This window comes from Bidens hawaiensis, unplaced genomic scaffold (assembly GCF_021521415.1).
Source record: "Bidens hawaiensis isolate Kalapana, Puna unplaced genomic scaffold, B.hawaiensis_p1.1 tig00013870_1, whole genome shotgun sequence".
Lineage (NCBI taxonomy): Eukaryota > Viridiplantae > Streptophyta > Magnoliopsida > Asterales > Asteraceae > Bidens > Bidens hawaiensis.
The window spans coordinates 392,577-414,640 of NW_027492187.1; the positions used below are offsets into that span (position 1 = coordinate 392,577).

General features: G+C 35.0%; 2 protein-coding genes across 2 annotated transcripts; both read left to right on the forward strand.

Moving 5' to 3' along the window:
- Window positions 1–19,042: 19,042 nt before the first annotated feature.
- Window positions 19,043–20,191, forward strand: LOC143545210 (protein FAR-RED IMPAIRED RESPONSE 1-like). The gene is made up of 5 exons (XM_077037134.1): window positions 19,043–19,294; window positions 19,533–19,770; window positions 19,820–19,895; window positions 19,996–20,089; window positions 20,183–20,191. Exons 1-5 carry the CDS (start codon window positions 19,043–19,045, stop codon window positions 20,189–20,191), a joined length of 669 nt encoding a protein of 222 aa, XP_076893249.1.
- A 170-nt stretch (window positions 20,192–20,361) lies between these two features.
- On the forward strand, window positions 20,362–20,778 carry LOC143545211 (uncharacterized). The gene has a single exon (XM_077037135.1). The coding sequence runs from the start codon at window positions 20,362–20,364 to the stop codon at window positions 20,776–20,778; it is 417 nt and encodes a 138-aa protein (XP_076893250.1).
- Window positions 20,779–22,064: the final 1,286 nt, after the last annotated feature.

Consider the following 22,064-nt stretch of genomic DNA (forward strand, 5'->3'; position numbering starts at 1 on the left):
TGGAAGAAATGATGTTTTAAATATGAGGTTTTATGTTATGTTCTAAAGACAAGACTTGAATGTTTTGTAATGATGGGTTGAAGTTTTTATATTCCGCGAAAAGTTTAATTCACTCTGATATTTAGAACTATGTTTATGAGTAAATCCAACGTTCAAGTAGGGCACCGGGACCGGGGCCTTCCAAGTTGGCACCAGAGCATAAGTTCAAGAGAATTGAGAATCCTACATGCTTAGTCTCGAACTGAGAATGGGACTTAAGTAAGAAAAGAAAGAAGACGCCAGTTCAAGAAAGCCATGTGTCGCTCAAGCAAACTCGATAACGGTAAGTTGTATCGCTAAGTTCATGTAATGATTTAGAAATATATGTATATGCATGTTAAATGAAAGTGGAGAATATATTATGTTTAGCTTAATTGAGAATGGGACTTAAGGGGAAGTATGTAGAACCTGATGAGTAATGTAAAGAGTTAATTACACTTGGCCACTATCATTAACTACTTATCTTACGAATTATGTGCTTCCTAGAGTGATAACGTTCGTGTTTTCTTAGATATACGATATGATTGATGTAAGGATGAAAGAATGTGATTTAAGTGTTTTATATTGTGTGTTTTACTTGTTTATATGTATCGAACACAAATACTTTGACTGATTTTATGTTTACAGGTGATCGGAACTTAATGAAGCTTAAAGAAGCTAATTTGGAGCATTCATGATGGAGTGGAAATGAATGTAATGATCTATAATATGATAGAGAATTGAATTACGAAGACGTGGCCGCAAACGGGGAGGAAAACGGAGTTGAAATGAAGATTTTATGAAGAAAACAGTGTTTTGGCCTACCAGAGACCGTAAAGCAGAGTTCAGAAACCGTAAGCTATGGTCTGACCGTAAGCTACGGTGGCCAGACCGTAGCTTACGGTCTGGTCTGACGGAAAAAGGGATTTTGGTGATTTTTCTTCCATATTTAAGCTCAATTAAACCCGAAGATGCTTCATACCCTAACATACTTGAGCGATTTTGGAGCCATCATACACCATCTTAACACCTCTCAATCACCAAATCATCCATGGTTTCGTCCTTCCAATCCATATTCGAGTCAATCGTGATGCAGAGGCAAGGCTAAACCACTTGTGACCACTTCAGGTGTAGGGTTTGCTTATAAAATGATTAAATTTATGACCATTACATGTATTGGGATTTAGTTTTGATTAATCTTTTGGTTGATTGAATCTATATGTTTATTGGAATTGATTAAACAGTTGTGTTTTTGGGACTTTCGTTTATCATCAATTATTTGGTTTGTGTTCATCAACATTTAGGATTAAGTTCTTATAGTCATTGAACCGTTTACCATTAATCATTGATAGATGTTAAGTTTTATATTAATGAACTGGTAATTAAGTAGACTGTGTTCAGTTTTGTCAATTCTTCGGATTAAATTCTGTGAATCATCATAACCAAACTATTGTGTCTAGTAATCATTTATCTATTCTAATACACGAATCATGTCTATGTGATTTCCCGATTTGTATAAACTATTGTCAGTCAGTTTATTGCATATCTCGAACCTGGGTGTGGTCACTGTTTTCATATTATTGTTTTACAAACTACTTTTAAACCGCTTGACATCGTTTTTCCGCTTAGTTAATTAATTATTAAGTATTGAACTTGATTAGAACTTTCCACTGATTCCATGTGGATTCGACACCTTACTTGCCCTTGCTAGTAAAGGTATTCTATAAATGTTTTTGATTGACCTTTCGATATCGATTAAAATGGCGCCGTTTCCGGGGAATTAATGCGCAAAGTGCTAGTTTAGTGTTTTTGTTTACTTTCTTTATTTTAGTTTTATTTTTATTTTTGTCAGTTTTACGCTCGGCATTTGTGTGTATTATGTGTGTAGGTAACTCAGGATGACGTGGAGTTGGGTCTATGACCCACACGAAGGATATAAGGCCGTGGAGGACGATGACTCGTACCATACATATTCATATCATGGCCCACCTTTAGCAAACTCTCAAGGCTTCTATGAGTTAGATAACAAAAGGAGCTTCAACTAGCGGGGTCGCAATAGGCAGCACCAAAATTATTCATCGCCTCAATTTGATTATAGATTTATTTTGGGTCAACAACAGGTAACCAAGAAAAGTTTTATCAAAGCAGTTTTCAATATGAGAAGAGAATTAATGGTTACCAGTTTGAGGATGATTCGGAGTATGATAGTAATGGGCCTGAGATGCCAACTTTTGTAAGTTATCAAGAAGAGGAGGAGGATTACTACTACCATGAACATCCTCAACCAATATACGAGGAAGCCCCTCAATTTTATTATCATGGTGGTACATATCAAAGAAATTATCAGCAAGATCAAGAAGATTCCTCGGGTAACAAAGAAGTATCTTGGAAAGACGTTATGGATTTTCTGAAGGAGATGAAGAGAGAACAAGAAGCACACAATCAGGCTTTAAATCAGAGGTTAGCACTTCAGGAAACGTTTAATACTGCTCAAGATCAACTGGTGAGTCAACTATTAGAAGATGTGGCTCAAATTGAACGAGAACAAGAAAAGTTGGCTAGTGGTGCCATGGTTGATGAGGAAGTAAAAAATGAGGCTATTGATCTTTTAGAGAATGAATTTGAGGAGGTGGTTGTGGAGAATAATACCACACCAATTCCTCTAGTTACTGAAAAGCCAATGAATGCATCAGTTGTGGTTGCTGACGAGGATGTTGAGGGAGAGGGTCTAGACCTTTTGGAGTATATAGTTGAATGTGTGGACCGAGTTGGAGACAAAGTACCTTTCAAGAAGAGGAAGGTGGAGATGAAGGATAGTGGGCAAAGTATTAAGAAATGGGCCTATATTGGTTCTGGTTCTTCTGATGTGTCCACCACAAGAAAAAAATTATGGACATAACACCTCAACTACCGAGCATACATGGGAAACTCGATTGGAAAATGCTCGATTCGGCCCCGATCAGTATTTGATATTTCGAAGATAAGAAATAATGTGTGGGCTCGATGTGTTCACTACCGAGCATATGCTGGAAATTCTGAAGGTAAATATGCATTCACACCGGCCCACTTTAGTTTATCGGACATGCTGAATATGAAGAAGGAAGTGGAACCGAGGCGTGTCAACTACCGAGCTTTTATAGGAAACTCAGCAGATAAAATTTCCATGAGACCACCATAACCGCCCAATCAGGTAACGGTCTGGCTGAAGACCTAAACAAAAACTTAGCGCTGAACGGGAGGCAACCCGACCTTTTTGTTTTGTTTTTTTTGTTTTGTTTATTTTTGGTTTTCTTTTTGCGTGTTACTTTTTGTTCGTGTTTTGTGGTCATAGTGAACCCTAAGTGTGGGGAAGCTCATGGTGGTTTTGTCAAGATTCGGTGAAGTAGATATTACCATATCATATTCAAGAAGTGTGGGTCAAGGTTGCAAAAGTACTCATCAGTAGGATCCGTTTGACATAAGAGATTTAAATCAGGTCCATGTGTCTCTCCATATCTTTTATTTGTTGTTGACTGTTTAATATTTGTGTTTATGGGTGGTTGGGTGGCGTGATGAACTTTCTGGTCGTGTGGTTGATGTTAGTGTCTACGCTTATGTTTAAAAACTTTAAGTGTTTCGTTTAATGGTATGCAACTTTATTTAAATCTGGAGATGGATAATTGGTTGTCACTTGAATTGCAATTTGTATGAATATCCCGTGTTTGCATCTGTTTTTTAAAATCTGAGTTACATTGAGGGCAATGTAAATCTTAAGTGTGGGGATGAAAAAATATGGAGAAATTAAAATTTTTTTAGCCTTAGTGTAGCTTGATTGTGCGCAAAAGCCGAAATTGTAACTTATTAATTGCTAGTATTAGTGCCAAGTAGAGGTCTTTGGTCATGGTCAGTTTTTAAGCTTCTAGAAAGTCTTCCCATGCAAATGTTTTTCAACAAGAAAATTAAAATGGACTATTTATATGTAAGGCCTACCAGAGACCGTAAAGCAGAGTTCAGAAACCGTAAGCTATGGTCTGACCGTAAGCTACGGTGGCCAGACCGTAGCTTACGGTCTCGTCTGACGGAAAAAGGGATTTTGGTGATTTTTCTTCCATATTTAAGCTCAATTAAACCCTAGGTCGAAGATGCTTCATACCCTAACATACTTGGGCGATTTTGGAGCCATCATACACCATCTTAACACCTCTCAATCACCAAATCATCCATGGTTTCGTCCTTCCAATCCATATTCGAGTCAATCGTGATGCAGAGGCAAGGCTAAACCACTCGTGACCACTTCAGGTGTAGGGTTTTCTTATAAAATGATTAATTTTATGACCATTACATGTATTGGGATTTAGTTTTGATTAATCTTTTGGTTGATTGAATCTATATGTTTATTGGAATTGATTAAACAGTTGTGTTTTTGGGACTTTCGTTTATCATCAATTATTTGGTTTGTGTTCATCAACATTTAGGATTAAGTTCTTATAGTCATTGAACCATTTACCATTAATCATTGATAGATGTTAAGTTTTATATTAATGAACTGGTAATTAAGTAGACCGTGTTCAGTTTTGTCAATTCTTCGGATTAAAGTCTGTGAATCATCATAACCAAACTATTGTGTCTAGTAATCATTTATCTATTCTAATACACGAATCATGTCTATGTGATTTCCCGATTTGTATAAACTATTGTCAGTCAGTTTATTGCATATCCCAAACCTGAGTGTGGTCATTGTTTTCATATTATTGTTTTACAAACTACTTTTAAACTGCTTGACATCATTTGTCCACTTAGTTAATTAATTATTAAGTATTGAACTTGATTAGCACTTTTCACTGATTCCCTGTGGATTCGACACCTTTCTTGCCCTTGCTAGTAAAGGTATTTTATAAATGTTTTTGATTGACCTTTCGACATCGATCAATAATGACTGAGGAAAATGGTCGAGCACGAGGAGGTCGTACTGGACACTGTGGTAAGAAACGTGCCAACCAGACACCCTTTTTGAAGAAGGTGTGAAAGAACGAGATACGAAAGCAAGATGAATCGACTGTAGAAAGTAATAAAGAAGGATCACGCTTGAAGCATGTAGTTAAATACGCTAAGGGAGTTGCTCAATTGTCACCGAAGCATCAAAGGCAGCCCAAACTGGGAAATCTAAGTGGAAGCAACATGAAAGAAACGTAGATAAGTCAACTAGAATGAGTCAAGACATGTAGTATGTCTGCAATAGTTAACTCCATAAAGGAACTTGCTGGGATCGTGAGTAACGAAGTGAATGATGAGAAAGTAGAGATGATCGAGAAGGACGGGTGAATGTCGAGGCATCCTAATTGAAAAGGAATGAAAGGACGAGACTACATAGTGTAGCGAATATGAAAGAAGAAGCTTAGAAGAATATAGTTGTGCGCCTGAGACTTTATGGAAGAGACCACTAGCGATACTTTCATTAAAATACGAGAATGGTTAAGAATTGTAAGGTAGTACTAAAGGGACGTGAGTTCCTTGCTACTCTTTATGTTTGACCTTAAGAGAGTTCGATGTCGTTTGGGAATGGATTTGTTGTTTGAGTTTAAGGCTTATATAGCATGTAGGAGTAAGTTGATAAGGTTGAAGTCTTTGGATGGCGGTATAGTGACGGTTTATGGTATTAAGGAAAGTTCAGGATTTAACGTCATTTCGATGATAAAAGCCGAAGGTTTGTTAAGGCAAGGGTGCAGAGCCTACCTGGCGTACGTTGTCAAATCTATGGCTGAGACGAAAGAAAGAAAAGATGTTCATGTAGGGTGTGACTATCCAGAAGTGTTCCCAGAGGACCTTCCAGGGGTAGAATTCTAGATAGGAGTAATACCAGAATCACAACCCATCGCGAGAGCACCTTACCGTCTGGCGTTGTCCGAGACGAAAGAGTTAATGTCCAAACTGCAAGAACTCCTTGAAAAAGGTGCTTTAATATAGAGTGTTTCCCTACGGGGTGTACCGGTGATGTTCGTGAAGGAGAAAGATGGAAGTATGGGAATGTGTATAGATTACTGCAAGTTGAACAAGCTTAGTGTGAAGAATAGATATTCGTTGCCACAAATGGATGATTTGTTTGATCAAATGCAAGGTGCGAGTTGGTCCTCGAAAATAGACCTCAGAGCAGGCTATCATCAATTGAAAGTGAAAGAGGCAGACATCCCTAAGACAACATTTCAGACGCGATATGAATACTACGAGTTTCTTGTGATATCGTTTGGATAGACGCATGCTCAAGCAGTATTTATGGTTATGATGAATAGGGCATGCCATCCGGCATTAGGACAGATATGTCATTGCCTTTATTGACGATAGTTTTGATTTATTCAATGGATAAGTCCAACCACACTGAACACTTGAGAGAAATGATGGAAACGCTGAAGAAAGAGTAACTGTATGATAGGTTTTCAAGGTGACCATTGATACAGGTCATAAGAGTTTGGATATCTCTTTAAGTAGAAAGAACGGAATATGGGACAAGAAGATGGTTAAGGATGATAAAGGATTATGATTGTGAAATCGAGTATTATCCTAGTGAGGCTAATGTGGTCGCTGACACACTAGGCCGTAAATGTGAAGAGGTTATCTTGACAATTAAGTCGTATTAAGTAGATAGGACTTCAGATTTCTTGAGCGAGATCTGTGAGGCGCAAGAGGAGTTATAAAGGATCATAGCAAGATGAAAAAGGAATGAATTTTTGGGTTACGCCGAGATTTGAAAGAGAATACTTATGATGTAAAAATCATATTTGGTCGCATGAGGATTCCACGTCATGGAGATCTTCGAGACCAATTCCTAGATGATGCTCATAAGTCTAGATACTCGGTTTACATCAAGGCTTTGAAAGGAAAGAAATTGATTATAATGAAGGTAGATATTGATGAAAGTGAAACCATTATATAGAAGTCAAACGAAGATGAGTTCATGGTATGTGACAACTGTGTAAAGACATGATATTTCGCCTACGTAGAAAAGAACAACCACAAGTATTATGAAGGTGAAATCGACAGTAACGCAGTAAGAGGGTACAAGAAACCAAGGACAAAAGATGGAAACACATGCAGGGAAGGCGTAGAGATGGCTTAGACTTATGTTGCTAGAATTAAGTCTTAACATGAGTGAATAGTGTGTAACTGATAATCATGTGATCACTAACATGAAGTCCTCTAGGTCGGTAAAGATAGAATGGTATTATAAATATCCATATGAAGGTCACCACATGCTCACAAAGGAAGTCGGTTAAAATAAATAGTTATGATATATCAGACAGCCTGATATGCAACATCAGACAACAATGGATTCATAGGACAAGATGAGACTTTATTAGTCAAGAAAAGAAATATGTATCCTCATAGACTTCATGATCAAGCTACCTTAGACAGCTATAACTCATGAACCCTATGTGTTGATGCAAAGCTGAGAATGAAAGAAGGTTTAAACGGTGACTTAAGGAGTCCTCCGACAAGTTATGCAATGGATGTGCTCAAGAATTGCAAGAAGTGTTCTATATTAAGGAATATACAAAGGGATTTCAAGAAGTAATCCTTAAGGAGAAAATGGAAAGGTTTTCTTTTTGGAATTAATATGTTTTAAATGCATTGCAAAGCAATATATTTGCTAAAGATTGTAATTGGACGGAATGGTCATTCAGTACTAAGTGTAATGATAGTAAGTGCAATGTTTCTATTTAAAGGACAAGAAAAAAAGAGCATGCTTGTGGAAGTGATATGCACTTGCAAAGTTCGGATAAGGAAGCGTATCATCAAGGACTTCATGGACAAACTACCTAAGATAGCTAAAACTGAATGACATCACTCGTTGATTGTAAGATAAAGGATAAACCGGTAAGTTAGGATGCTAAAGAAAGGATGTTAATACAGGAAGTATTCCTCTTACAAGGACTAAGCAGGTTTCGAGGACGAAACCTCTTATAAGGTGGGTAGACTTGTAACATCCCGAAATTTCTAAGAATAATATTTAATATATTATTTATTTATGGTGGAAAAGTTTACTTGAGTTAGAAGAGAAATAATAAAATAATAAAGATGAAAGGATAAGTAGGCTAACTAGATGGAATTAATTATGGACCAAAAGAAAAGATGGGCCTAAGGTCCATGGGCTTAAGGGAGTATAAATACCCCTTAAACCTTGATCCTTTCCATTTTCATCCATCTCTACACCATAGGCTACACCATAAAAAACACACACTTCTCCAATTCCTATTTTTGAGAAAACCACCCACAACAACACAAAGATTCCCGAAGATCTAACCGTCGGATCGGTCTCAAATTTTAACTAAGTGTTAAAGGCATGTAAATGAAGATTTCCATTGATAAAATCTTTGATCGGAGGTCGGGAAGTTCGGTTTTTATCAGAAAAACCGTAACAGCTAAAAATGGAGTTTTCAGGCAACTGTTTCAGCTTTCCGGCGACTATAGTGGCGGATTCCGACAACGGCAATGGGCGGTGCTGGTATATCTAGGCAACGGGGTTGCATGTCCGCTTGAATCACTCAAATCGGAGTTTGTTTGATATGGTTTTGGGCTTCTCGAGTGATTTCAGACAAAAACCTCAAAGGTACGTTTTTGTTAAAAAAGCATACTTTTCGTGCACGGATTGCATAAAACTTGGTGGGATGATAGATCGGGTCATGATTATTGATAAAGTAATGAACTTGATAGTAAACGGGTTATTTGGTTTGTTTCGGGTAAAACGAGTAGTATTCGGTTTGTGAAAAGTACGGGTAAACGAAGTCAGTTTTGCATGAAACTTAGTAGGATAGTAAATCTGACCTTATTATGTGATAAAAATGTAAAATTGATTATTAAAGTGGACTAAATGAACTCGTGAGTATATACGGTTCACTTAGAAAACCTAGATCTAACTATAACGAGTTTGAAATCAATAAAGGTGTAAACTTTATTGCTAAGAAAGCTAGATATTGGTCTAGAATGGAAAGGGAAACATTTAGGGGGCTATATAACACTAAAATATAAGGATGAGTGTCAATGTATGAAGTGATAATGAGAAAAAGGGTATTACTACCCCAAAAGTGGGTACATTCGAATAAGGAGTAAGTAGTATTCAAATGGAGAGCATTCGAATGAAAAAGAAAGAAAGGAAAGAAAGGAATAAGGAAAAGGTGCAAAAACCTTCTAATCGAATAAAGAGTCCATTCAAATAGGAATAATGAAGCGAATGGATGATGATTCGAATGAAGAGTTCATTCGAATAGGGGTTCCATTCGAATGGATAAACCATTCGAATGGATGACCCATTCAATTAGAGACCCCATTCGAATGGATGACCCATTCGAATAGAGTGGATAGGCCATTCGAATGGAAAGTTTAAATCGATCAAAGGCCATTCGAATGAACAGACTATTCGATTAGAACTTGAAATTTGATTAGCCCAAACTTAACAGTTTCTAATGAAACTTAATTGATGTTTATAGGGTTAGTTAATTGATACCTATAATTGATATACATTTAGCCATGCTCAATTAAAGAAGGGGATTACTATTAACTCCGAGCGTAACCGGATTCAGGTGAGTTTCTAGCCCCATTTCCTTGTTACGTTTTCGGGGCTGTGTGCATACTCAATGTGAATGTTAATACACTTACCTTAAGTGGTAAGTGTATGTCATAATGATAGATGTGATAGTTATATTTATGTTATGAATACATGCTTGACCGTACGTGAAGGATCTTCGGATATTGCACGCATTTTCAAGGGAGGTAATGTGAAGTAAATATGGAATGAGTATGTAAAGAAAGTATGTATGAATAATGTATGTATGCTAATTCAAATTTTGAAAGTATCTATGAAGGTTATTATTACAAAGACAAAGAAAGGTAAGGTATGGTTGTACGGTAGATAAGGGAACCGGACCCTAATAATATTCTAGGCAAGAGAGAACCGGACCCTAATAATGTTCGAGGCAAGAGGGAAGCGAACCCTAATAATATTCGAGGCAAGAGGGAACCGAACCCTAACAATATTCGAGGCAAGAGGGAACCGAACCCTAAAAATATTCGAGGCAAGAGGGAACTGAACCCTAATAATATTCGAGGCAAGAGGGAACCGGACCCTAATAATATCCGAGGCAAGAGGGAACCCGGCCCTAATAATACTCGAGGAAGTAGGGAGTAATGCTCTTTAAAACGTATAAGTATGTATGTAAAGTAAGATAAAATATGAAAGTATGAAAAGTATGAATGTATGAAAGAAATAAAGTATGAAAGTATGAATGTATGAAAGAATGAAAGTATAAAGTATGAATGTACGTGTATGCATGCATGCATGTATGTATGTATGTATGCATGAATGAATGAAGCATAAGCAAGTTAAGAAATTAATATGTGTCTTCAGATATGTATAAGTATGTATGTCAAGGTAATGTATGTTTCCTGTTTAACTAGAACTCACTCAGCGTAGCTGACTTTTAGTATGCATGCAGTTAAATATGTTTATTAAGCTAGCATGAGGATGGCAAATTGCAAGTATCGAACGACTGGCATCTGAAGATGGAAGAAATGATGTTTTAAATATGAGGTTTTATGTTATGTTCTAAAGACAAGACTTGAATGTTTTGTAATGATGAGTTGAAGTTTTTATATTCCGCGAAAAGTTTTAATTCACTCTGATTTAGAACTGTGTTTATGAGTAAATCCAACGTTCAAGTAGGGCACCGGGATTAGGGCCTTCAAAGTTGGCATCAGAGCATAAGTTCAAGAGAATTGAGAATCCTACATGCTTAGTCTCGAACTGAGAATGGGACTTAAGTAAGAAAAGAAAGAAGATGCCAGTGCAAGAAAGCCATGTGTCGCTCAAGCAAGTTCGATAACGGTAAGTTGTATGGCTAAGTTCATGTAATGATTTAGAAATATATGTATATGCATGTTAAATGAAAGTGGAAGAATATATTATGTTTAGCTTAATTGCTAGCGAAAGAATGTGTGTATGCTAGTTTAATTGCAAGGGATAAAAATGTAGGTTATATGTATGTTATGATTGTGTGAAGTAGAAACTAGCACAAGTGAAATCACAAGGGGAAGTATGTAGAACCTGATGAGTAATGTAAAGAGTTAATTACACTTGGCCGCTATCATGAACTACTTACCTTACGAATTATGTGCTAAATAATTCCTAGAGTGATAACGTTCGTGTTTTGTAATGATGGGTTGAAGTTTTAAACATGAGGTTTTATGATGGCATCTGAATATGGAATGATGGCATCTGAAGATGGAAGAAATAATGTTTTAAACATGAGGTTTTATGTTATGTTCTAAAGACAAGACTTGAATGTTTTGTAATGATGGGTTGAAGTTTTTATATTCCGAGAAAAGTTTTAATTCACTCTGATATTTAGAATTGTGTTTATGAGTAAATCCATCATCCAAGTAGGGCACCCGGGACCGGGGCCTTACATGCCAAGTTTCAATGTAAAATGACTAAAAAGAAAATTCTGATTTCTTAGCCGATTGCGATATGCGACGACCTTAGATACGCGATGGCGTGGTCTGACAGGTGGGCACGTGTCCCGCCACGTGTGGAACTGCCATGTGGCACCGCGTCCGCCACGTGACAAGCCTACTTTGTGATTCAGCTTAGCTACGTCACGATACGCGACGGCTACCTCTTGGCCCATCGCGTATCGCGATGCCCCTGCGAGTCAGCCTATAAAAGGGGGCCTCCATCCCATTCCTTTATCACACAACTTTCACAACATCTTTTCTCTCTCTAAAAAATCATCTCTCTAAACCTCGTAAAGCGTACCACGACGTTACCTCGTAATCCGTGCCATAAAACCGACGTTTCCTTGATTTCCGTGCCATAACCGACGATGTTGTCTTACAGAGCATGTCAACCCGAGACGACCCGAAGACCGCCTCGAAGAACGTGCCTACAAAGATCGAAGACCGTGGTACATTGGTTTGCTTGCCGAAGAAGGTGTTGATCAAGATTCTCAAGAAAACAAAAAGGCGTTGAAGTACTGCCCTAGTGTCTAGGGATTATAAGCCAATCAAGGTAGGGATAATGCTTGAATAAAATATTATAAATTAATAAAATATTAAAAAGGCTTAGACCCTAGTCGAGGGTATACTCAATACCTCGAGGATAAACAAAAGAAAGTAAAATAAAGAATATATATATATAAAGATATAAAGATAATAATATGAATATAATTATTTGTTATAAGATAAAGTATAACTATTATTATTTATATGATTTTAGATAATAATAAAAGAAATAAAGTATACGTTTCTTCAAGAAGAAGAAACGTAATGCTTAAGAATAATAAACAAGTAAAACTAATGGTTTAAACTTGTAAAAGAAAGAAAGTGTATTTAAACTAAAGGTTTAAAAATAAAATATAATCGAGGTAAGGATTATACAAAAGAGACTAAAGGTATTAAGCCTGATTAAAGATCTGGTATTAATAAAAGGTTATACTCGTACTATAGGTCCGAGATAGCAAAGACGAACCGATCCGTGAAGTGAAGCTGATCCTTTCAAAAGGTGAATACGCCCAACTTTTATAACTTGTTTAATCGAGTCAAATAAATAAATTACATGAGATTACGTATCTCTAAAACCTTATGAACAAAAGTAATCGCTGGTCCTCAGGCTGTCGTGTACGTTTGTTTGAATCCTTACATGTGTGGTAAGTCGGTGGGCACACCGCGCCACACCTGGTTATAATCCTCCGCCACGATGGGCCGAACCTAAGTTACGTCCAAGAAAGGGTAATCATGTGTATACTAATGGTATCTAAGTAATATCGAACGTTGCGGTGTTTGCTGAGCGGACCTAAGTTATGTCTCGAGGGGTAATTAAGTAGATAATATGTTTTATGTGTCAGCTTATTCACCAACATGTGTTGTTGACGTATTTAAACTATTTTACAGGTAATGAAGATTAGTCGCTTGAAGAATCGACGTGGATGGTAGATGATCTGATGGCTCATATCCTTTTGTTAAACTTTAAAAATTTATAAAAGGTGGTTTGATAAACAAGTAATCATTTTGTAAACATTAACGGGTATTTTATAATCTCGTCTTTTGATTTGAAAATATTATATTTTAATCCCCGCTAATAGTTCCGCACAAACCCTCAACTCTGATTTATTTACAAAAACGGTACCAACATTTGAGTCATACGCCTAAGCCATGGTTTGGGGTGTGACACCGGAACTCTCCGGTTTTTTCTCTTCAGTTTTCCCGCCACTATTATTAGGGCTTAAAAGAAAAAAGAAAATAGATAAAATAACTAAAGTTACCATTATGCCCTTGACTTAACGGAAAAATTAAACGGGGTTACAAAAACGTACTAAAATGGCCAGTTTTTAAAACATGGAGTAGCCGGTTGCGAAAAATTCAAAAAGGTACTAAAGTTGCGTAGTTGATCAAACCACAGGTACTAAAATGACACTTAACTCAAAAAAAATATTGTGTTTATATGTGTGTTGCACTTGCATCAAAAATAGAATTTCAATGAGTTTTTTTTATATAATATATATGTTAATAGCTTTTTTAATAATTATTGCATAATGCATATGGGAGAAATTAATCTATTATCTTCATTCATCAAGTTAATTCATTATTTTAGATTATGTTTATGTGATATAATATAAGTCGAGTTGACCATCTTGCATGTTTGATCTATTTCAGTTTTTTAATATTCCAGATCACTTTACCCAAGTTGTCACAATTTACCATAATGTGGATTTTATACACCTGAATTTATCATGTATATGTATGCATTACTAATATTCAGCAAAACCTACCTACTAAAAAAGACTTGTAGAAATCTATGCAGATGGGTTAGTTACAACCATTTCTTTTCTTGATGCATTTTTAGTCTTTCAACTTTGCTAAATGTATTTATTTATTCTGGCCATTCTCAACAATTAGAAAAAAAATGGAGAACCATATTGATTTGGATTTTGTTTAATTTTTTACAAAGTGATTTGGGTATTGTTAATTTATGTTGACATACTTCTGGGTTCATGATTCAAATTCTTATTTGCTACATGAATTTTCTTTAATTCGTGTCTATTTGATGCATGTTTTTATTTAGTTGTTAAATTTCTTAAATAAGGTTTCTTTTATATGTTTTGTAGACTTATAACATATATGATTGAATAATTATTTGATATATATCAAGATGCATTGTGTTGCATTGGCTTAGGGTGGTGGGAGTCATACTACTCTCATCCCACATTCCACAAACATTTTCTATCATTATTTCACACTCTCACTTATCCACATCAACGTCACGTCATAACATCCCACAACTTTCCCAATTTTTCCCACAACTCATGGAATCATCACACAACCAACCCTTTTCATCTTTCAACCATTTTTTTTTCATTTAATTTAGTTAAATAAATTATTTTTAAATTAAAAAAAATATAAAATTAAAATAAATAGAAAACATATTGGCTGTTTTTTAGAAAAATTGTTGGGTTATGGGTTTTTAAAAAGAAAGCTCTAAAACAAAACAAAATGTCGTCTTCATATGTAGCTCCACTCCCTCGTCCTCCGTGGTGGTCCACCATCGCCACTACAACCACTGATCCACCGTGCTCTGTAGCCATTAAACACCACAGCAACCAAGGTTATGTTTTTTAGATAAAAAAAAACAAAAAGAAAAAGGAAGAAATCATCGGCAAGAAGAAGAACAACAATAACTCACTGTGCTGGGATGTTTTTGGGTGGTCGTGCTAACGAGACGGTGTTTCCAATGGTCCTTAGCCCATCCTATGTATGTCTCGTTTCCACTCCGTGCACCCTTATACAATCACCTAAGTAGCAGAAATCATAAGCATGTCTAAACTTTTTCTTTCACACACAATCGAAAGTGGCGAGCCAGCTTTTACTTATCTTTCATTGGTGGTTGTGGTCTTGTTGCCCTTACTGAACTTAATTTTAACGTAATAGCTAATCATTCTTGTTTGATTAATCATGTCTATAAGAATAGAGAAATGAGAGAAGCTGCTATGTGAAAGTATCCATCAAATCATGTCTATAAGAATGAAGATATGAGAGAAAGATATTATAGAGAAAGAGAATGAAAATTGGAACATACGATATGAAGTACGTATGAGTATATGATTGAGAGAATGATAGCATGGAGAAAGAGAATGAGAGTGCTCTTGTCATTTCATATCTAATCATTATTCATTAACATTTTATATTAAAAGTTTTTAGTCTTACGTCCTATTATTTTCTTCTTAAGCCTCTCCAAGTCGATATGATATCACAATTGAAATCAATAGTAGCAACCACCAAATACGACATAACATTACCTTGGAAATAGTGGCGTCAACTGCTATCCACGACATATCTTGAAAAACAACACTCTTTAAGTCCTTTAGTTGAGACCAACCAAAAATTGTTGTTGATACGCAGGCATGATTGGTATGTTTATCCAGTTAACGGTAACATGCACACAAATACCATTCAACACAAAAAGGGAATATGTAAGAACGACTTCCATGTAGTCCAACGGAACTCTATGTCAATATGCGTAGTACTTCGTCGTTTCGGAGGCTTGGTATGTGTTTACAAAGGTCGTTATTAAATTTCACACGATAATGGAACAAGTTAAAGAGATAGCCTTCCCTCTCATTCCATCAAAATCAAACTTTAGGGCCCATTTGGGAACGTTAAAAACTCCCTGCACATGCTCCTAACTCATGAAAGCCGCATCATATCATACATCCTTTGGTCACTGCTCTGCGATAAGTGGATCCCCATGTTTACAACCCCTAGAAACCCACCAATATACCTGCACTTGTGAATCCCCTTTACCCATTACGTTACAAACAGAAAACTGTTTGTTATGGGTGGCACAACAAAACTATATGAGATTGTGGCCGTCACCAAACAATTAGGATGCCTACCATATGAAGTGGTTTACCAGCGAAAAGGGGGCAGTTTTCACTGAGGTCCTTGTCTCTCCCGCTATTTCAAGCTGTTAATGTCGTATGATTTTCTTAATTTTTATCTCATTCCTACTTGTTAGTTTGTAATGCCCCAAATAATAACTTTTTATTTCTACAAGTTAAGTACCAATCATTTTATAACACCATATATCCAATATATATGCATACGCCAATATGCATGTGCATAATCAATCATGTATGCCTACCACTTTACCCTTTTTACAATTCGTTGACCGACAACTTTATGACTTTTATTTGAGTATTTCTTTCATCTCTTGATTGGATTTCAACTCTAACTACTCACCAATTAACACACATTCAATCTTTTTTGTTGATTAAAAATCACAAAGCGCATAAACTTACTTTATTAACAAATATTTCACAAAACACGATGTAACCCCACACAAAAAACATCTAACGAACCATATGCACATGTGGCATCGTATATGCACTAATAACTCGTTACATACCACACCAAACACTACAAAACAATACGAGGGGATAATTTGTGTGAGCCCGTGACAACCCGCGGGCACTTCTTTTAATTAAATGTAAAGACGTAGCGGCATAGAAGTGGCAAGTGTAGATCCTTATAGTTCATTTCTCCATCAAATTGATTTAAAGAAAGTCCACTATCTTTTTTATCTTTTCTTTTTTTTCATGAAACTCTAGAAAACCATCTTATCCGGTGATTCCATTGATGCCAGAGAACTCTCCAACGATACACATACTATTTTGGTTGTTGTACACTGAGAGATATACGTGTTCGTCTAAGAAGTTGCATATAATATGTTTTAAGGGACTCGTGCAGAACATGAATCCTCAACCAATGCTAAAGGATTTATTTGCTCAAGTGTTACAATCAAAAACAAAGTCAAAAATATTTTTTCTTTGAAAGAACATTGTTGAATCTCCTTACATTTAAATAAGTTTATTTATTTATTTACTTTGTATATAGTATGTTACTAATATTTTTCATATAAATAAATAATGTATTGTTATTGTATTTTATTATTATTTTAATAAAAAAAATGAACTAACTTCCTACAATAAGTTAGTGTAACCGGTTGAATATTTGAATGTATGATATAAATCATTATAACTTCATTTGTATCCCTTTTTTGTTTGGGGTTAACATGCCTCCTGTATTGTGGTATGTTATCTTTGTTGGCATAGGTTCATCACCAACTATTTCATTTAAATATAGTCTTTACATTCGGTCATCATTGACGTTCAGATTGCCAGGGTATTATAATTATAGACTATATATATATAGATAAAATATCCAATACAAAAGTTGGTTATCATACATTGCGTACGATAGATTTCCTATCGTTGATTTGCAATTTAATTAATTTGATTACTTAAGTACCCATAAGGATGTTTTTGTCTTTTCAAAAGCGATCGCGCCTTTATTAGAAACCATTTTATTATATTTTTGATCACGTATCCAAAAACTTATTAAGAATTGAATTGGCATTTTTTGTTATTCGATTAACTGGACGGTATCGTTGATTGTTTAACGTCATGTATTACGATCATCAAAGTAAGTTATTTTAGTTTTAGTTTTAATCAATTTTTTATGTATTTAGCTGTACACTGTAGGTTTAATCGACTTAATTTTTCGGTTTTTAGGTTAATTTTTTGATGAATTTATGATCGATTATGAATTTATGTGTTTTTATAGGTGTGTAGTAATTTTGATTTGAATAAACTTCAAATTTATGTGTCGTAATAGCAATTCGCGAGTAGGTTTGTTTGTTGTTTGATTTAGAACGTATTCGAACGTATAGGATTGGGCAAGTTTTTGTTATTCGGATAATTTTTTGATATTTTTTAGTTGTATACTGTAGGTTTTATGGAATGATAAGTTAATTTTATCATTTTTTAGGTTATTTTTTTCTGTTGTATATTATATGATTGATGTTTGTGTTTTTGTACAGGTGCCAAGTATTTGTGAATCGATTTAGACTTCAAATTATTTGTCTTAATATCAAATCGCGAGTAGGAGTGGTTTTTTTTTATTAAAACGTATAAGAACGTACAGTTTGGGGGTGAAGTAATTGTGCTTTGTTTTAGACTTCAAATTATTGTGTTTTTTCATAGCAAATTGTGAATAGGAGCTTTTGTTTTTGCGTTTTTGATTTTGAACATATAAGAACATATGAGAATGTATTAGATTGATTTTTCTTTTATCAGATTCTTCATCAGATCTTGTTATACCTCAAGTTAATGCATCTTGCAAACCTGAAAAAGGAATGGTTTTTGAATCTGTTGATCATGCATATGATTTCTATTGTGAATATGCAAAGAAAGCTGTTTTTTGTGTTCGTAAAGGAGGTTCGTACATGAATGAGGGTTTATTAAAGTCTAAATATTTTACATGTTCGAAAGAAGGTCACAAGCCTGCAAATAGTTATGATTCTATGGCTGAAAAAGATCGTTCCAGCAGACCTTATTATAAAAGAAGGAAGAGACCAACAATTAGGTGTGGTTGTCGAGCTCAAATTTTTCTAAAATCTGTTGATGGGTTGAGGTTTGAAATAAATGATTTTGTCAAAGGACATAATCATGAAATGGTGCATGCAAATGATATGCATTTTGTTCGATCAAATAGAAAGTTGACTCATGTACAACAATATATTATATAAGAGATGTCAACATTGAATTTCGGCCCTGTTAAGGCGTTTAATATTATGAGGACAAAGTATGGAGGATTTGAGGAAGTTGGGGCTACAAAAGACGATTGTAAGAATTTCAAACAGAGTTTAACGTGTTATATTGGCGAGTATAACGCTGAAATGGTTGTACAAAGATTAAGTGGGAAGAAAATGTTGTGATGGTTATTCGTTTGAGTATACAGTTAATACTAACGGTGAGTTAGATCGTTTGTTTTGGGCTGATGATATTTCAAAGAAAAATTATTTGGCTTTTGGAGATATTATATCATTAATGCAACATTTAAGACAAACAAGTATGTCAATTTGATACAACTGTTTTTTACTTTTTTAAAATTTTACACATTTTTTTAATTAGTTTTTATATAAATTTGTTTTTTCATGTACAATATGGTTTTTGTACCATTTACTGCCATTGATAATCACTGTCGGAATGTTACTGTTGGTGCTGCGTTATTATCGTCCGAATCTATTGAATCTTATTCATGGCTTTTGAAAGTTTTTCTTGATTCTTTTGGTATTGCCCCAAAGGTGGTTGTTACTGATCAAGATCCTGCAATGAAGCAAGCAATCTCCCTTGTTTTACCAAATTCGAGACATCGGTTATGTATGTGGCACATTATGAAAAAACTTGCTGATAAGGTAAATTTATTTTTATCGTATTAAAGCATTATGCATATGTGTTAGAACGTGTTATAATGTATAAACATAGTTGCATATATTTACAAAACGTGTTAGAACATGTAAACATTTTTAGCATGTATCAGTTTTTGTATTATTGTTTGCACCAGTTATGAATCTATTAGAACGTATAAGAGCGTATATACCCATTTTTTCTGATATTAACCGATTTAACAAATTTTTAATTTTGCAACATCAGGTTGGTGTTGCCCTTTGTAACAATGAAGATTTCAAACGTAAAATATGTGACATTGTTTGGACAGATGCAATTTCTCAATCTAAATTCGAGACGCAATGGAAACTTATAATGAAGGAATATGATCTCGAAACAAATAAATGGTTGTCTGACATGTTTGAAATGAGATATTATTGGATCCCCGAGTATTGTATGGATGAACCATTGTCTGGTCTTATGAGAACCACATCGAGATCAGAAAGTGAAAATCATTTTTTTTTGTCAAGTTTCTAACTCACAATTATCACTAGTTGAGTTCTTTAGTCATTTTGATCATTGTATGGAGATTCAAAGGCACAATGGTAGGAAAAATGATCATGATACAAGGTACACGCATCCGGTTAGTTCAAACCCGTTTGAAAAGGAAGCAGAGCTGATGTATACAAAGGCTATTTTTAATTTTTCAAGATGAAATGTTTCATATTAGAAGCGGTGTTGCATGCTTGAAATCCACTGAAGAAGAAGATTGTGTGAGGTTTTCTGTATTTGACTTTAATGCTTATGTCCCAGGCTATTTGGAGGTATAAATATTTAAACATTTTTTTTCTTTTTGTTTTTTTGTAGAACGTTTTAATACATTTTTATTTTTGTAACATATTTTTTGATTTTGACAGAATGTGTAAAGTATTTTATATATTTTATCTGTCAGGTTTTGTTTAAGAAGGAAGGTGAGGACGGAATTGATTCGACTATTTCATGTCAATGCAAAAGATTTGAACATTATGGATTATTATGTCGTCACAGCCTTTATATTTTAAATTTGTTCAGAGTTACCAGATTTCCAAAAAAGTACATGGTGGATCGTTGGAAGAGAGATGCTGGTCTTAATCCTAGAATTGCTCCTATTTCAAGTTTCGGTAACGACAAATTTTTAAAAGTTAAAGAGATCTCAAGGGAAATAACATTGGCTGGCGAGTATCTCATAAATAGCTATGTAACTGATGTTGATGAGTTAATCAAAGTCAGGGATCAAATGAATATAATGATCAAACAAGCCGATGAGACAAGATACAAAAGAACTCATTTATCAAAAAGGGATAGGTTTTCTGCTATTCTAGGGTATGATCAACCATCTGAGGTGACTGTCTGTGTGCCTAGTGGTATAAAAAACAAGGGTTGCGGGTCGCATAAACGGATTAAATCCCAGAAAGAGATAGCTATAAGTCGATCTGGCAAGAAATATAGGGAATGCAAAGTTTGTCATCACTAGGGTCATAACAGCCGAACTTATCCCCAACTTCGAGACGAATAGTTTTTTTAGTGTTCTTGTTTTTTTCATATTTTCGTTTTTTAAACTTTTTATGTTTTTATTTTTCTGGAACGTGTAAGCTTTTGTGGGTACTGGAACGTGTAAGCTGGGTGAATAATACTTACTAAAAACCGATGATAGATTAAACCAGGTTCCAACAGAGGTTACAAAAGAGGACCACATCAAGAGACTTTTCAAAATAACCTATTTACAAACTTATTTTAAACTACTACACCACCACATCACACCAGCACCATACCACCACACCAGCCGTCATCCCGAACCCTAGTTGTTGTCAAGGATCTCTTGAGCATCTTCACGCTTGACTCTCTTATTCACCTTCACCTTGTGAGTTGTTTTTTCTAGAACATCATGAAGCTGATCATAGCATGAAGCCTGCTTTTCCAGGTAGGTTGTTGTCACTTTCTTGAAACTGCTATCTGGGTGCTTCAGAACTTCTTGGTACAGAACATCGTTTTTTATTGCTTCATCATTCACACTCCCTTTAATTTCTTCAACCACTCGTAGCCGATTACAATCTCTAGCAAGCTCAATTTTGATTCTTGCTCTGAAAATGCTCTTCACAGTAACATTCCCAAAATCCATTTTTTTTTTCAATTTTTTTTTTGTTTTTGGTTAGTTTTTTTTGTGTGTTTTTTGTGTGTTGTTTTAGCTCTCTTTTTATAGCCCAAGTGCCATACCAAATTATCTGAATTCAATATAATTATATCTACTTAGATTTAACAGCTTAGTAGCCATGATTACATTACCATTTTTTTCAATTTGTAATCAATTCCTTTTTTTCTATTTTATATTTTAATTAGTTTGTCAGTATAATTATATCCAGGTTTACTTTTTTGTGATCAATTTTTTCAAACTTCCATTGATGGAACGTATAAGGACGTCTAAGTGTATTCATAGTTTGTCAGATACATAAATTAATAAAGAAATTGTTGATATTTGAAAGATTCACATTTTCCACAATAATTTCTTTTTTATTGGAATTATTAATTGGTTAGTGTTTTAACATATAACATCTGTCATTTCAGTAGGTTTATTTTTGTGGTCAATTTCTCAAGATGGCATTTGATGGAACGCATTAGAACGTGTAAGTGTTTTTTCAAAACTGACATTTTGATGGAACTTATTAGAACGTGTAAGAGTAGCATAATTACTTTAAAATCTAACGAAAGTTTATATGGACTAATTACATATACCGTCATTTTTTTTCAAATTGGCATTGATGA

Excerpts from the sequence above, each read along its gene's own strand:
- LOC143545210 (XM_077037134.1), top strand. The coding sequence starts at position 19,043 with ATGGTTTTTGTACCATTTACTGCCATTGATAATCACTGTCGGAATGTT. Across the intron at positions 19,295-19,532 it reads TGAAAAAACTTGCTGATAAG|GTTGGTGTTGCCCTTTGTAA; the intron begins GTAAATTTATTT and ends TTGCAACATCAG. Across the intron at positions 19,771-19,819 it reads AACCACATCGAGATCAGAAA|TTGAGTTCTTTAGTCATTTT; the intron begins GTGAAAATCATT and ends AATTATCACTAG.
- LOC143545211 (XM_077037135.1), top strand. The coding sequence starts at position 20,362 with ATGGTGGATCGTTGGAAGAGAGATGCTGGTCTTAATCCTAGAATTGCT.